This window comes from Myotis daubentonii, chromosome 9 (genome assembly GCF_963259705.1).
Source record: "Myotis daubentonii chromosome 9, mMyoDau2.1, whole genome shotgun sequence".
In the NCBI taxonomy this organism is placed as follows: domain Eukaryota; kingdom Metazoa; phylum Chordata; class Mammalia; order Chiroptera; family Vespertilionidae; genus Myotis; species Myotis daubentonii.
The window spans coordinates 43,524,478-43,537,983 of NC_081848.1; the positions used below are offsets into that span (position 1 = coordinate 43,524,478).

A 13,506-nucleotide genomic window follows, 5' to 3' on the forward strand; every position below is an offset into this window, starting at 1 on the left:
CACAATTCATATGTTCTTTTTATCAGGTCTAAGATACAGGATGTGTTTAGCTGAGAATATACCTTATATATGAAGAAATGGTAAATATCTTAAGTGAGAAAATAAATAAAATGACTAATGTAATAAAAAGGATGAAGCCCAAGGAATGCTGCAGCATTAGCTTTGGGTCTGTTACTTTTCTAACAAAAGTTTAACCACTAGATATTACCTGTACCTTGATGGTACAAATGGAGTTATCTTACTAATCATTTCAGTTTTTAATTATACTATTGGCCCGGTGCACGAAATTCGTGCACGGAGGGGGGGGGGGCGTGTCCCTCATCCTGGCCTGCACCCTCTCCAATCGGACCCCTCGAAGGATGTCCTACTGCCAGTTTACAGGGATTGGGCCTAAACCGGCAGATGGAGATCCCTCTCACAATCCAGGACTGTTGGCTCCTAACCACTCAACTGCCTGCCTGCCTGATTGCCCTTAACCACTCTACCTGCCGGCCTGCTCGCCCCCAAATGCCCCCCGCCAGCCTGATCACCCCCAACTGCCCCCTGTGCCAGTGTGCTCGCCCCCAACAGCCCCCCCGATGGTCTGCTTACCGCCAACGGCCCCGCCCCCCATCAGCCTGATCACCCCCAACTGCTCCTGCTGGCCTGCTCACTCCAAATTGCCTCCCCGCCCCAACCCACGCCGCTGTCCTGATTACCTCCGACACCCACTGATGACCTGCTTGCCCCAACTGGCTCCACTGCTGATCTGCTCAGCGCCAATGGCCCCGCCCTCCATCAGCCTGATCACCCACAACTGCTGTCCCATCCTGGCCCAATCACCCACACCCCTCTTGGCCTCTAACCACTTCTATCTCGGCCCTGCCACCATGGCTTTGTCCAGAAGAACGTCTGGAAGGTCTCCCAGTCTAATTAGCATATTACCCTTTTATTAGCATAGATAGAGGCCTGGTACACAGGTGGGGGCCGGCTGGTTTGCCCTGAAGGGTGTCCTGGATCAGGGTGCAGGTCCTGTTGGGGTGCCTGGCCAGCCTGGGTGAGGGGCTGAGGGCCATTTTCAGGCTGGCCATGCCCCCGCGGCAACTCAAGCTCCCAGCCTCTTTTTTTTTTTTTTTTTTTTTTTTTTTCCCAGCGCGTCCTTGAGCGGAGGCCAGGGCGGGCTGGAAGCAGGTATCTGGGATTTATTTATCTTCTATAATTGAAACTTTGTAGCCTTGAGCAGAGCTCAGGGCTGGCCAGGGCAGGCAGGAAGCTTGGCTTCCTCCATCGCCGGGGGCACCCCAAGCCTCCTGCTGCTCCAGCTCCATGGCATTGCCATATTTGTTGGGTTAATTTGAATGCTCACTCCTGATTGGCTGATGGGTGTAGCGGAATGATGGTTATTTTGCATGTTTCTCTTTTATTAGTGTAGATAAATATCTTCTGCTATCTGAAATTGTGCCAAGAATATATCTAGAAAGATTTCCTTATGATACAAAGTTTTTTCTCACCTACCATGTTGCCTTTCTCAAAGAGAATAAGGAAATGTGACTCACGATTTAACAGCTACTGGGTTAGGCAGGAATCCATATTCCACAGAATCAGCAGTCTGATGATTTTCCAGTTCATGAGAGCCACTCAGCTGTTCTCCAGTATTAGCAAGAGTCCAGTTGGGTCCCCAACCAACCCGAAATGAGCGTCCCATAAATAAGGCCATGTCCATCAAAAGTTTACCCCTGCCATAGGTAACAGACTTTTCAAGAGCGACCAGGCCTGGTTGTCTGCGAGTTCCTACTGTTTTCAACTGGACCTCAGGGACAGGGCTGGGTACTGTAAACACAGAGGTCAGGGGTGGAGGGACAGACCAAGCAGATGTGGATGGGATATTCATCAACGATGATGTTCTGGGAGTGCGACATTCTTGCACAGAGGCACTTGGTGAAAAAAGAACTCCACTTGTAAATTTTGATTGTAGTAACCCACCAACTAAAATAAGGGGAGGGGGGGTAAAGGCTATTAGAAAATACTTCTTGAACAACAATAATCAGTGAGTTTGAAATTATAGTTTTACCAAACTAAATCAGATATAGAAAACCAGAAGCAGGTTAAACCAGATACTGTAGAACTTACTCTTCCAACCAGAAAATCAAGGTAGAAATTCTCATGTTATCAACAATAGCAACATTAATAATAAATACAACAACTACTATTTAAAAAGATTATCTAGCACTTATCTGTAGCAGACTTTGCATAAGCATTTGTATATTGTTTCATTTCATCTTTCAATAACTTCATTGAATGAGGAATATTATTATCTTCATTTTACAAGTAAAAAAACTGGGCCCAATCCAAATCCACAAAGCTACTAACCTGGCAGGACTGAAAGATGACACCAGTGCTCATGCCCTTTATCAGAATGCCAAATATAATGGGTTCTTAGTCAATATGAAAAGCTTAGTTAATAAGATCAAAATTCCAAGTCCTACCACTGTAATGCTCAATGCTAGACTTAAGGAAACACAGACCCACTGAGGCATCTTGTAATTGTGATTGTACATGTGCCTTTCATCATACAGTTCTTGTTACTATTGCCTGCTTTTGGATTTTTATATGGTTCCTGTCTAAAGCAAGGAGTTAGTTATTGAAATATGAGATTTTTATGTAATGCCATCATGAAGAAGATTTGTAAATGTTTAACTGATGCTTTACTAGTTAAAGTATTAAAGAAGGAAATTTAATGTATTAAGGCACTCAAAAGAATTGAAAAATAAACGTTTAATTTTTAAGACAACATAAACAAATCTCTTCCTGGTAGTTCCTCTGCTTTTCAATATTTTGACATTACATTTGCTATGTCCTTTGTTGACAACAGTACTCCATCTCTAATCTCACACACATAGATACAAGCCCACTAGAACAGGGAAAGTTTTAAAAATAAAATATGTAATGACTTCCCTGAGAGTCTGGCTGGGTTTAAAGAAAAGTAAGAATCTGACAAGTTTTGTGCATTATGAGAAGCAACATTTGCCCCTAAAAGGCAATAAGGATATAGTGTCAGAACTGCCAAATAAGTATAGTGCAGGACAACTTGCTATTTCCTCAAAGGCCTAATAGAAATTAGAAAATTTAAGATTATCTGATTCATACTCATAAGCAAATGAAAACATAAATCTAAACAAAACAAAAATGCTTTTTTCTCCATATAACTTTTCTGTTGGCACCAATAAAGCAAATCATGGTTTTTGAAAACTGGCCCCACCTAACAGATATGTATGAGCACATTTCCTCTTGGCATCCTGGTCATAGCCATTAGGAGGTCTTTGCTAGAGAAGCTGACTTGATTAGATACATGAAAAACAAGACTTTATGGTGTTCTTATAAAATAGCATCTTTTACAGTACCTAATGAACGGGATTTTGATGAGTGGGATGCTGAAATGGGGAGTCGGGGAGAACATATTTCTTGAGAAGTATCTGCTTTAGAAGGAAGGCGGCTGAAGCGTTGATCCAGGACCATATCTGCATCTTCTTCATCAGCAAGCAGTGATGCTTTCATGATCTAAAAAGGCAATATCTATAGAATGAATGTGCTCCCCCAAATCCAAAGGCCATAAAAGAAAAATGCAGTTAACAACCAATAAATCGCTCTGCCTCAAGGTGTGCCAGAGCAGAATAACATTTGTATAACTGACTCAGTTACACTTGTATGTACCTGAAGGGTAGAAATTATTAATACTCCTCTTCCTTTGTATTTACAGTCTTACCAGGGCCTGGCGTATAGCAATCACTGGCTCGTTTGTTAAATGAATGATGTCAAAGTCAAACATAAACCAAAGGCTAACCTCATAACAGGCCAAAAGACATAGGCGAGGGGAATTGAGACAGAGCTTAAAGAAATCCGCATCTACTAGTTTTGTTTTGTTTTGAACTTTTAGCTTTTGTGGAGCACTTTCAAGAGCCTCAAAACTACTTTGAAGTAAGCAAAGTAATATTTTATATAGAAAAACCAGTGCTCATAGTTATTAAGTGACTTGCCTAGTCATATACTAATATTTCTAAAACTGGGATTAGAGTACAGGCCTTTTGATCTCAACCCAGCCTTTCCTACCCGAATGGGAAAATAAGGCTCAAACATGGGCCATGTTTTTTCTTATTCCAGTGAGCACTCAATGCTCTTAAATGAAGACATCTGATGCTATGCAAAGGAAATAAATATTAGTTTGGCTTCCTGTTGTAGTAGGGGTGGGTTAGGAGTTCACCTGTAAGACATGTGGATTAATTCCCAGTGAAGATGCAATGTGTGTTGAGGCAGATACAGGCTCCTGATCCTCAGGCACGCTCTCTTCTAACATGGAATCCAAAACTGGCTCCTGGGTGATATCTACCATGTCACTGTCCAGTTCCACAACCCTCCCTAACTGCTCCACCTCTGGGCTCTGGCTCTGTAGACAGCAGAAAGATCAGGGAAGTAGCATTAAATTATACCAAATAGACATAGAGCTTCAAGACATATGTAGTTTATTCAGAATATGGTAGGTAGTTTATTCAGAATATGGTATTGCAATATTAAATCCTGACCATTCTACACAAGAGGTAGCATTTTTGCAAAAGATTTAACAATTATCCAAAAATCCCCCCTAAAAGTACTTGGGATCCAAATGACGGTTCATAGAATCACCTTTTTTTAATATCATATTCCAGTGTACACAGGGTCACCCTGCCTTCACTGCCTTATAGTCAGAAACCATTGGGAAAGAGAATAAAAGGCACAAATATCAAAGTCTCCAGTAACTGCATTCTTTTTAAAGAAAATATTTAAAAATAAATTTCTAGTTAATACAATATGGGGCCTGAATTGATCTTTTGGGTGATTGAAACCTAATGTCAGCTGGACTCTACCTGTGCAGTACAAGGACTGTCTACTGTAACTTCCCAAAAGAGAAAACAAAGTAATATTATCAGGAACAATTTTAATTTGGGAATAATTCCTTTATGTTTAAAAGTGTCCAAAGTTGCCCTAGCCAGTTTGGCTCAGTAATTAGAGCATCAGCCCATGAACTGAAGGGTCCCAGGTTCAAATCCAGTCAAGGGAACATAGCTCAGCTACAGGCTCCATTCCCAGCCCTAGTCAGGGCGAGTGTGGGAGGCAACCAAGGATGTGTCTCTCTCACACTGTTTCTCTCCGTCTCCTCCCTTTCGCCTTCCATTCCTTCTAGAAGTCAAAGGGAAATGTATCCTACGGTGAGGATTAACAAACAAGTGTCAAGAGTTACCAAAAGAATGACTGCTCCCATTTATAATTGTAGAAAAACTGATGTCTGGATACATGGTAAATTACTAGTTAAGATGTGACTAATCCCCAAGGACTGCTTTAACAAAACTGGAAGCTAGGTAATGGTCAAAAGGCAAAGATGATACTATATTTTACCTATGGGGGAGGAGGCTACAGGCAGATCTGATTATTTCTATGCTTTTAAGATTCTGGAGAAAGTCCGGCCAGTGTGGCTCAGTGGTTGAGCTTTGACTTATGAATCAGGACACAGTTTGATTCCAGGTCAGGGCACATGCTTGGGTTATGGGCTCAATGCCCGGTAGGGGCTTGCAGGAGGCAGCCAATCAATGTTCTCTCATCAATGTTTCTCTCTCTCTCTCTCTCCTTTCCCCTTCCTAAAGAAAATCAATAAAAATAACATTAATATTTGAAGCAAACAGGCTTGTGGTCATAGATTTTATATATGCGTAATATATAAATTACATAAAAATATAAAAAATATATTAAAATATATATTAAAATGTATTGGATAAATTTAAATAGCTGCCATTTTATTTTTCAAAGAAGTATATAGGTGAAATGGAATTTTCTTCTAAATCCTAACCACTAGCCCTAGCCGGTTTGGCTCAGTGGATAAAGCATCAGCCTGTGAACTGAAAGGTCCCAGGTTCAATTCTGGTCAAGGGTTGTGGGCTCGATCCCCAGCGGGGGACTTGCAGGAGGCAGCCAATTCATGATTCTCTCTCTTAGTGGATGTTTCTATCTCCTCTCTCTCTTCCTTCCTCTCTGAAATCAATAAAAACATATTTAGAAAAAAAATCCTAACCACCTTTTTCCTTCAGAATACCTTAAACTTACTTGAAGGTATTGATGCAGTGAGCTAAAAACTAGATCTCAGATCAGCATTTTGGAAATAATGTTCTAACTACCAAACAACATTTCTGCAACTGCCCTAATTCATCTATGTAAAGGTTTTCTGCTAGAATTTTTCACTAACTTAAAAGGCATAAAAGAGATTACATAAAATTCTTTCCAGAACCTTCAATTGTACACAGGAAGAAGAAAACAACAGCCTGAAAGAACACTGTATCATGGAAATCAACATCTCTAAGAAGGCCAGGTGATGGTATGAAAATAGCCCTCTTGATTCTGGAATGAGAAGACTTGGCTATCCCCAGTTCATGCAGAAGGCTTAAGTATTCTCATGCCAAATAAAATGTAGGTCTTTGGTACTAAAAACTGTGCAACCACTGGGAAATATGAACAGTTCTCTAGAATCCCACCTCACTGTTTTAATACCGTAGCCTGTGCATCTAAACAACTCTATCCATTTCTGCTTCCCCTATCCAAAAGGTCAAAGGCCACCCACTTCCTCCATCAAATAAAATATCTGAAAAAGACCCCATATTCACTATACTCTCCTTGCCCATTTTGATCCTTATCACCTATTTTTCCTAAACCTTGTTCTGAAATATTTTCGGTGCTCCGTTTGTCAAAGAGCTCTCACCTACTCGTGTCAACACGGGATTTATAATTATCTGTTACTATTTGTGTTCTGGAATTTAAAAAGCCTAAAATCACTAATTGTCAATCTTCATCTGTCCACAGATGAAACTTTGCCCCACAGCTATATTTTTAGGGTTCTCCATATTACTTTTATTGGTAGAAAATTAAGGCTATCTAACTCTTATCCTAAGAAATACGTATATTAAGATCAAAAAACACTTTGGAAAGAGATTATAAAACTATATGATTCAGATAAAATGAACATGCAAAACTAGAAAACCAAATCCATTTGTAGCATTTCTTTAGTTCAGAAGAGATATCTTATGGGTATTTTAAATGCTATAAAGATTATAAACATAAAAGTCAATATAGTTCTCATCTCCCACTTTCATCACTCCCTCCCCCTCACTCTGTATGTGCAAACATGAACATACATACACAAAAATCTCCAGAAAATGCCTCCTAATCATTTAATAAACCATAAAAATTGCACAAATCAGCAGCTGTTAAGAATTATAGCACGGAAAATTCCAAAGATTCTGCTTTTAGCAGCTGAGAGGTAGAGGATTCTTTACAAAGTAATTCTATACCAAGTTCTCTTCTTTGAGGGAGTATGGCAGCAAAAGAAAAAGAATATTTTGTAACTTGATTGAATATAAACAACATTCAAATGAAAGTAAATCTTTTATAGGTGGCAAAACTACCTGATATTTAAATTACAAACCTTTCCTTACAAGGACAAAGGTTTACGCTGGTTTAACAATACTGAAAAAGAGTATGATACAAATAACTGCAATAAACAATGCAGCACCTACTTTCCCCAAGCCAAATAATTTGTATTTTTAAAACTTTATTTTCATAAAGATTATGTATTATTATAATACAAATACCAAGATGTTACCTGAAGTGAACAGCTCGAGAAAAATGAAATTAAAAACACTTGCAAAAAGACTAACTGAGCTTTTTAAAAAAATCATGAAGATAAAGAACAAGATTAAACTTGCACATCAGTAATCAATAAAAGTAGGATTTACGGTGCATCAACCCACACAAGCAAAGACTATCTTAAGTTGATCGCTGAGCAGAGAATTCAGCAAGTCCAAATGAGAGGGAGTTAAGAAAGACAATCTGTAGAAGGAATGATCCAAAAAGCAAGACTTCCTTAAATCTCTCAAGTAAAAAAAACACAACAGATGCCAGCACCACCTCATGCCCGCCTCCCTTGTACTTGTCTCAATGTTATTGGAAATATATTTGTACTCTTCAAAGGTCCAGGGGGTCATAAAACAGCTTTGTACTAGCTGAATGACTTGCTTTTAACTTCTGTATCATGGATTCCATTCAAATTCACTGTCCTTTTCTACCTGGGGTGGAGGTGCTGGTTTGCCATTAAGAGCCATCTGGAATGGTGTGTCCTGGCCTGCAGGAGGCAAAGCGGCCGTCTTCAGCTTCTTTGTACTAGTTTTGGATGGCCGTTCCTCTTCCTCTTCATCAGAATCTTGAAGGCCATACTTAGAAAAATGGGACACCTAAGGAAGAGAAGAATCCAACAAAATCAACTTTAACACTATTATTCAGAAGAGCTTCCACAATATTTGTACTTGCTATCCTGCAAATTAGCTAAAAAGAAAAAAAAAAAGGTATAAAAATTTTATTTAGAAAACAATGACATGTCACTTTACTGTTTTTCTAAGATTTAGATGATGTTTGATGCATATACTAATTGTTCACATAATTACTAAACATATTAATAGAGAAACTGAATCCACAAGAGCCATTACTATTTTCACATCAATATACTGGCTAGTTGTTTTCTACCACACAAGTACCTTGAATAAGTGAAATAATCCAATTGGCGAAAAAGAAACCAATTAGTTAAACTATCAAGGAAGGGAGGAAGTCAACCTCCTCATCCCAAATATCTTTAAAAGATTGACAATTATTTAGGAAGAGTTGATCTGTTAAAGAGAGAAAAATTCTGCCTATGTCCCTAAATAATGCCACATATTAGAAAATCACACCTTAGAAATGTATCTAAATGCTCAGAGGATGGAGAAGAGGATTTGAATTGTAAGCCCATCTCTATATATAATCTATACTAATAAAAGGGCAATATGCTAATTAGACTGGATAGACCAAACATCTTCTAGATGTCCTTCCAGAGAAAGCCTCAGTGGCTGCGAGGGCCAAGGAGGGCCGGCAGTGGCAGCAGTAGCAGGGTGATGGGGGCAGTGCCTTCCCCTGATCAGCCGGGTTGCCTCCTGCAGAGGGAGGTAAGACTGCAGCTTAGGGAGCAGGCCTAAGCCGTCAGTAAGTTATCCCCTGAGGGCTCCTGAACTGTGAGAAGGGACAGGCCAGGCTGAGGGACCCCCAACCCCAGTGCACGAATTTTCATGCACTGGGCCTCTAAGTCTTTCTATATAAAAGGCTAATATGCAAAGTGTCCCCTTGGGAGTTCAAACAGGAGACCGGGAGTTCAATCACTCACTATGACATGCGCTGACCAAACAAGGGAAGGAGGAGGTGGGGAGGCAGGGAACCTGATTAGCCCTGATCGATGGCCAGGCCTAGGGACCCCACCCATGCACGATTTTTGTGCACCGAGTCTCTAATAAAGTTTATAATAATTCCTATTGTTCTGGGGTTTAACTAGTGTAATTTGGAGCAAATCATGATGTATCTCTCATCTATTCCCTAATTTGAACATAAAGAGAATTTAAGAGCAGATCACTTCCAGCACAAACATTTTTGACTCTCACTACAGTTAATAAGAAGGTTAAGTGACTATACCTTAAACACCCAAGAACCCGTTTCAGGACGGTACTCTTTGAACTGAGCTCCCTGTTTCCTTGAAACTGCTTCTAATCTCCCCTCATAGTTGATATCAGCAAGTCGATCTGGGCTCTTTATTAAGCAACGAGATGTTTTATCTGTAGGCCAAACTCCATCCAAGGTAACTTCAGCCTTCCTGTAACATACAACCAAGTAAAATGTCAGTGTTTCATATTTAAGTCCAGAAAGCCAACTAACATCTACAGAGATAGATTTACTCTGCAGATGTTTCATGAACTTGAGTCTTGTCTCCCAGGTGATAGGCTCAAAAGCAAGGAATTACCGAACATCAGCTAGCTCAGGATCTGGTTCAAGGGTCGAATTCCATTTATTCCAAACTACTATGGTATATCAATTATTTCCAATCTAATTTTAATAACTCTTTAAGTTATGTATCTTTGATAGAATCCAGTGATCTTAGTCAAGTGCTAAGAACTAAGTCTTAGTGAAGGTCTTAGAGTGCTATTGTACTTAATAATAGTAATAACAGCAGCAACTACCATCGATGAACAACCAATGCTTGCAGAATGAAGTATTAGGAATATCATAGTATCAGCCATTAAATAATAAGCATAAAGCTGACTATAACAGTGGTAATGTATCCTTTTAATATCAATACCTGAATTCAAGGACCTAGTCCTATTAATTCTATGTGTCTTGCATTCATAGAATGAATGCCTATGTATTCATTCTTTTGGATACATTCCTAGAGTGGAATTGCTGGATTATTTTAAATTCTTTCAGGAATCATCATACACTTTTCTATAATGGCTGTACCATTTTCCTTTCCCACCACTATACAAAGATTCTAATTTTTCCACACTCTTGCAAAAACTTATTTTTTTTCTACTAACCATCCTAATGGATGTGATAGCTTATTGTGGTTTTGATTTGTATTTCCTTAATTATTAGTTATGTTGAACAACTTTTCATATGCTTGTTCACCATTTGTATACCATCTCTGGAGAAATGTTTATTCAAGTCCCTTTTTAAATATTTGCGTTGAGCTGTAGTTCTTCCTTCATATTCTGGTTAATAACTCTTTATCATATGCATGATCTGTAAATATTTTCTCCCATTCTGGAGGCTGCCTTTTCATTCCATTGATTGTACTTTTTTTAAAAAAAAATACATATATTTCTTTATTGATTTCAGAGAGAAAGGGAGAGGGAGAAATAAAAACATCAATGATGAGAGAGAATCACTGATCAGCTGCCTCCTGCACGTCCCCTAGTGGGGATCGAGCCCGCAACCCGGGCATGTGCTCCTAGCTGGAATCAAACCCGGGACCTCCCAGTCCGCAGGCCGACGCTCTCCACTAAGCCAAACCGGCTAGGGCTGATTGTACTCTTTGATGTACAGAAGTTTTAAATTTTTATGTAGTCCAATTTGTTCATTTTTACTATTGTTGCCTGTGCCTTTTAGTATCAAATCCAGGAAATCCTTGTCAAATATAATGTCATGAAAATAAAATTCTTTATTCTAAGACTTTTAGTTTCAGGTCTTATGTTTAGGTCTTTGATCCATCAAGTTGATTTATATGTAGCATAATGTAATGGTTCAACTTCATTCTTCTGCATGTGAATATCCAGTTTTCCTCAAATAATTTGTTGAAGAGACTATTCTATTCCCATTGTATGGTCTTGGCTATCTTGCTGAAAATTATTAAACCACATATGTGAGGGTGTACTTTTGGAGTGCTCTTATTCTATCTGTTCCATTAGTTTATATTGTCTGTCTTTATGCCAAAACCACACTGTTTTGGTTATTGTAACTTTGTAGTTAAATTTTAAAGTCAGAAAGTATGAGTTCTCCAGTTTTGTTTCTTTTCAAGATTAGGTTGGTCATTCAGGATCCAATGAGATTCCATGATTTTAGGAAGGATTTTAATATTTCTGCAAAAAATCCCATTGGGATTTCAATATGGATGTATTAAATCTATAGATTGCTTTGAGTAGTGTGGATATCTTAATCTTAAATCTTCTAGTCCATGAAAATGGGCTATCTTTCCATTTATTTGTCTTTCAGCAATGTTTCATATTTTTCAGTGTACAAGTCTCTTGCCTTCCTGGTAAAGTTTATTCCTAAGAGTTTTATGCTGTTTGATGTTATGAATGAAATTAGTTTCCTAATATTTTTAGATTACTGTTAGTGTAAGAAAATAAGTTTCACATGTTGACTTTGTATCCCGCTGAGTTTGTGTATTAGCTGTAACAGGTGTTTTTAGTGGAATCTTCAGACCTTCTTCATGTAAGATCAAATCATCTCTGAACAGAAATAATTTTACTTCTCCCTTTTGAATTTGGATGCTTTTTACTTCTTTTTCTTACTTAATTACTCTAGCTCTGATTTCCAGATTAGTTATAGGGTTGTTCAGATCTATGGGTTTCTCAGATACAACTTGGTAATTCCCTTCTAGTGCTAGGTTGTAGTAGAGTGTCTTTATTTTGAAATGATATTGAATTTTATCAAATGCTTATTCTGAACCAATGGAGATTATCATGTGATTTTCTTCATTCTGTAAATGGGATGTATTTACACTGATCTACTTTCGTGTGTTGAATCATCCTTGCATTCCAGGAATAAATCCCACTTGGTCATGGTGTATAATCCTTTCAATGTATTGTTAAATTCTGTTTGTTAATATTTTGTTGAGAATATTGACATCAATATTCATCATAATATCAGTCTGTAGTTTTGTTACAATGTCTTTGTGTAGCTTTGGAATCAGGGTAATGACTACCTCATAGAATGAGTTCAGAAGCATTCCTTTCTCTTCAATTTTTTGTAAGCCATTTGACAGGAATCAGTGTTAATTCTTCTTTAAATGTTCAGTAGAATTCCTCACTGAAACCATCTGCTCTTGCCCAGCCAATCTTGGTAGTTTGTGAACATAAACAATTTTAACTGTGGCCCTTTCACTTGTCTAAGAGATATCAGAGGCTAATATCTCACACTAAAATATAGAGAAAGGCTTAAGCATAGTCACCAGAAAAAGTGTGAAAAAAAATAAATTACTACTTAAATTGTTTTTAGAAACTAACAGTTGGACCTGATAATATTAGGGGAAAAGAGACAAGAAGTCATAGTGTAGCATTTAGCATTTATACTTTTAAATGAAAGTAGAGAAACAATAATCCCACACTGTACTGTAAGTCAAAAAAGCAAATTGCAGAAAAATGTATACTATGAACACATTTGTGTTGACAGAAATAACTGCGATTTAGCTGATTTTTTTCTAAATACATAAATAAGTTCATACCTATTTAGTCCTTCACCCACAGGAGGTTTTTGGTTATCATCTAAATAGACAATAACTTCTTTCCTTCGGATATGTACAATATCATCCAAATTTAGATTTGTCAAATTCACTTCTCCTTCAAAGTAGATTGAACCATAACCTACAAGTCAGAGCAAATAGTTAAAAACTCATCCTGTATAGAGGGCAAATACCTACATTAAACTTCTAATTATCAGAAGGAGCAAGCTGCTTTAAACATTAATATTTTCAATCACCCAGCAATATCACTGAATGGGTTATTTCATCCATAATATGTATGGGTGACACCAAATACACTGTTATCTGGTTTAACATCAGTATTTCTATAGCATTTGTTGTCCTCAAAACGGCCTTCTTAAATCTCTTACCAAAGACGTATATAGCTGCTATATAAACAACCCTTAGAACAGTGGTTCTCAACCTTCTGGCCCTTTAAATACAGTTTCCCATATTGTGACCCAACCATAAAATTATTTTCATTGCTATTTCATAACTGTAATGTTGCGACTGTTAGGAATTGTAATGTAAATATCTGATATGCAGGATGGTCTTAGGCGACCCTTGTGAAAGGGTCGTTCGACTGCCTAAGGGGTCGCGACCCACAGGTTGAGAACCACTGCCTCAGAATCATAGCTGCA

General features: G+C 38.3%; 1 protein-coding gene across 12 annotated transcripts in view; it reads right to left on the reverse strand.

Moving 5' to 3' along the window:
- Nucleotides 1-13,506, reverse strand: part of NUP98 (nucleoporin 98 and 96 precursor) — a 108,836-nt gene that overhangs the window by 21,869 nt on the left and 73,461 nt on the right. For 11 of the 12 annotated variants that reach the window (XM_059708597.1, XM_059708601.1, XM_059708596.1 and 8 more), the window contains 6 exons: nucleotides 12,851-12,989; nucleotides 9,547-9,724; nucleotides 8,121-8,285; nucleotides 4,238-4,420; nucleotides 3,381-3,537; nucleotides 1,536-1,965 (listed from right to left, as the gene is read on the reverse strand). In XM_059708597.1, coding sequence (XP_059564580.1) covers nucleotides 1,536-1,965; nucleotides 3,381-3,537; nucleotides 4,238-4,420; nucleotides 8,121-8,285; nucleotides 9,547-9,724; nucleotides 12,851-12,989 — 1,252 coding nt within the window. Of the gene's footprint in view, nucleotides 1-1,535; nucleotides 1,966-3,380; nucleotides 3,538-4,237; nucleotides 4,421-5,814; nucleotides 8,286-9,546; nucleotides 9,725-12,850; nucleotides 12,990-13,506 lie in introns of those variants that run through there. The other variant, XM_059708604.1, reaches the window with a different exon arrangement.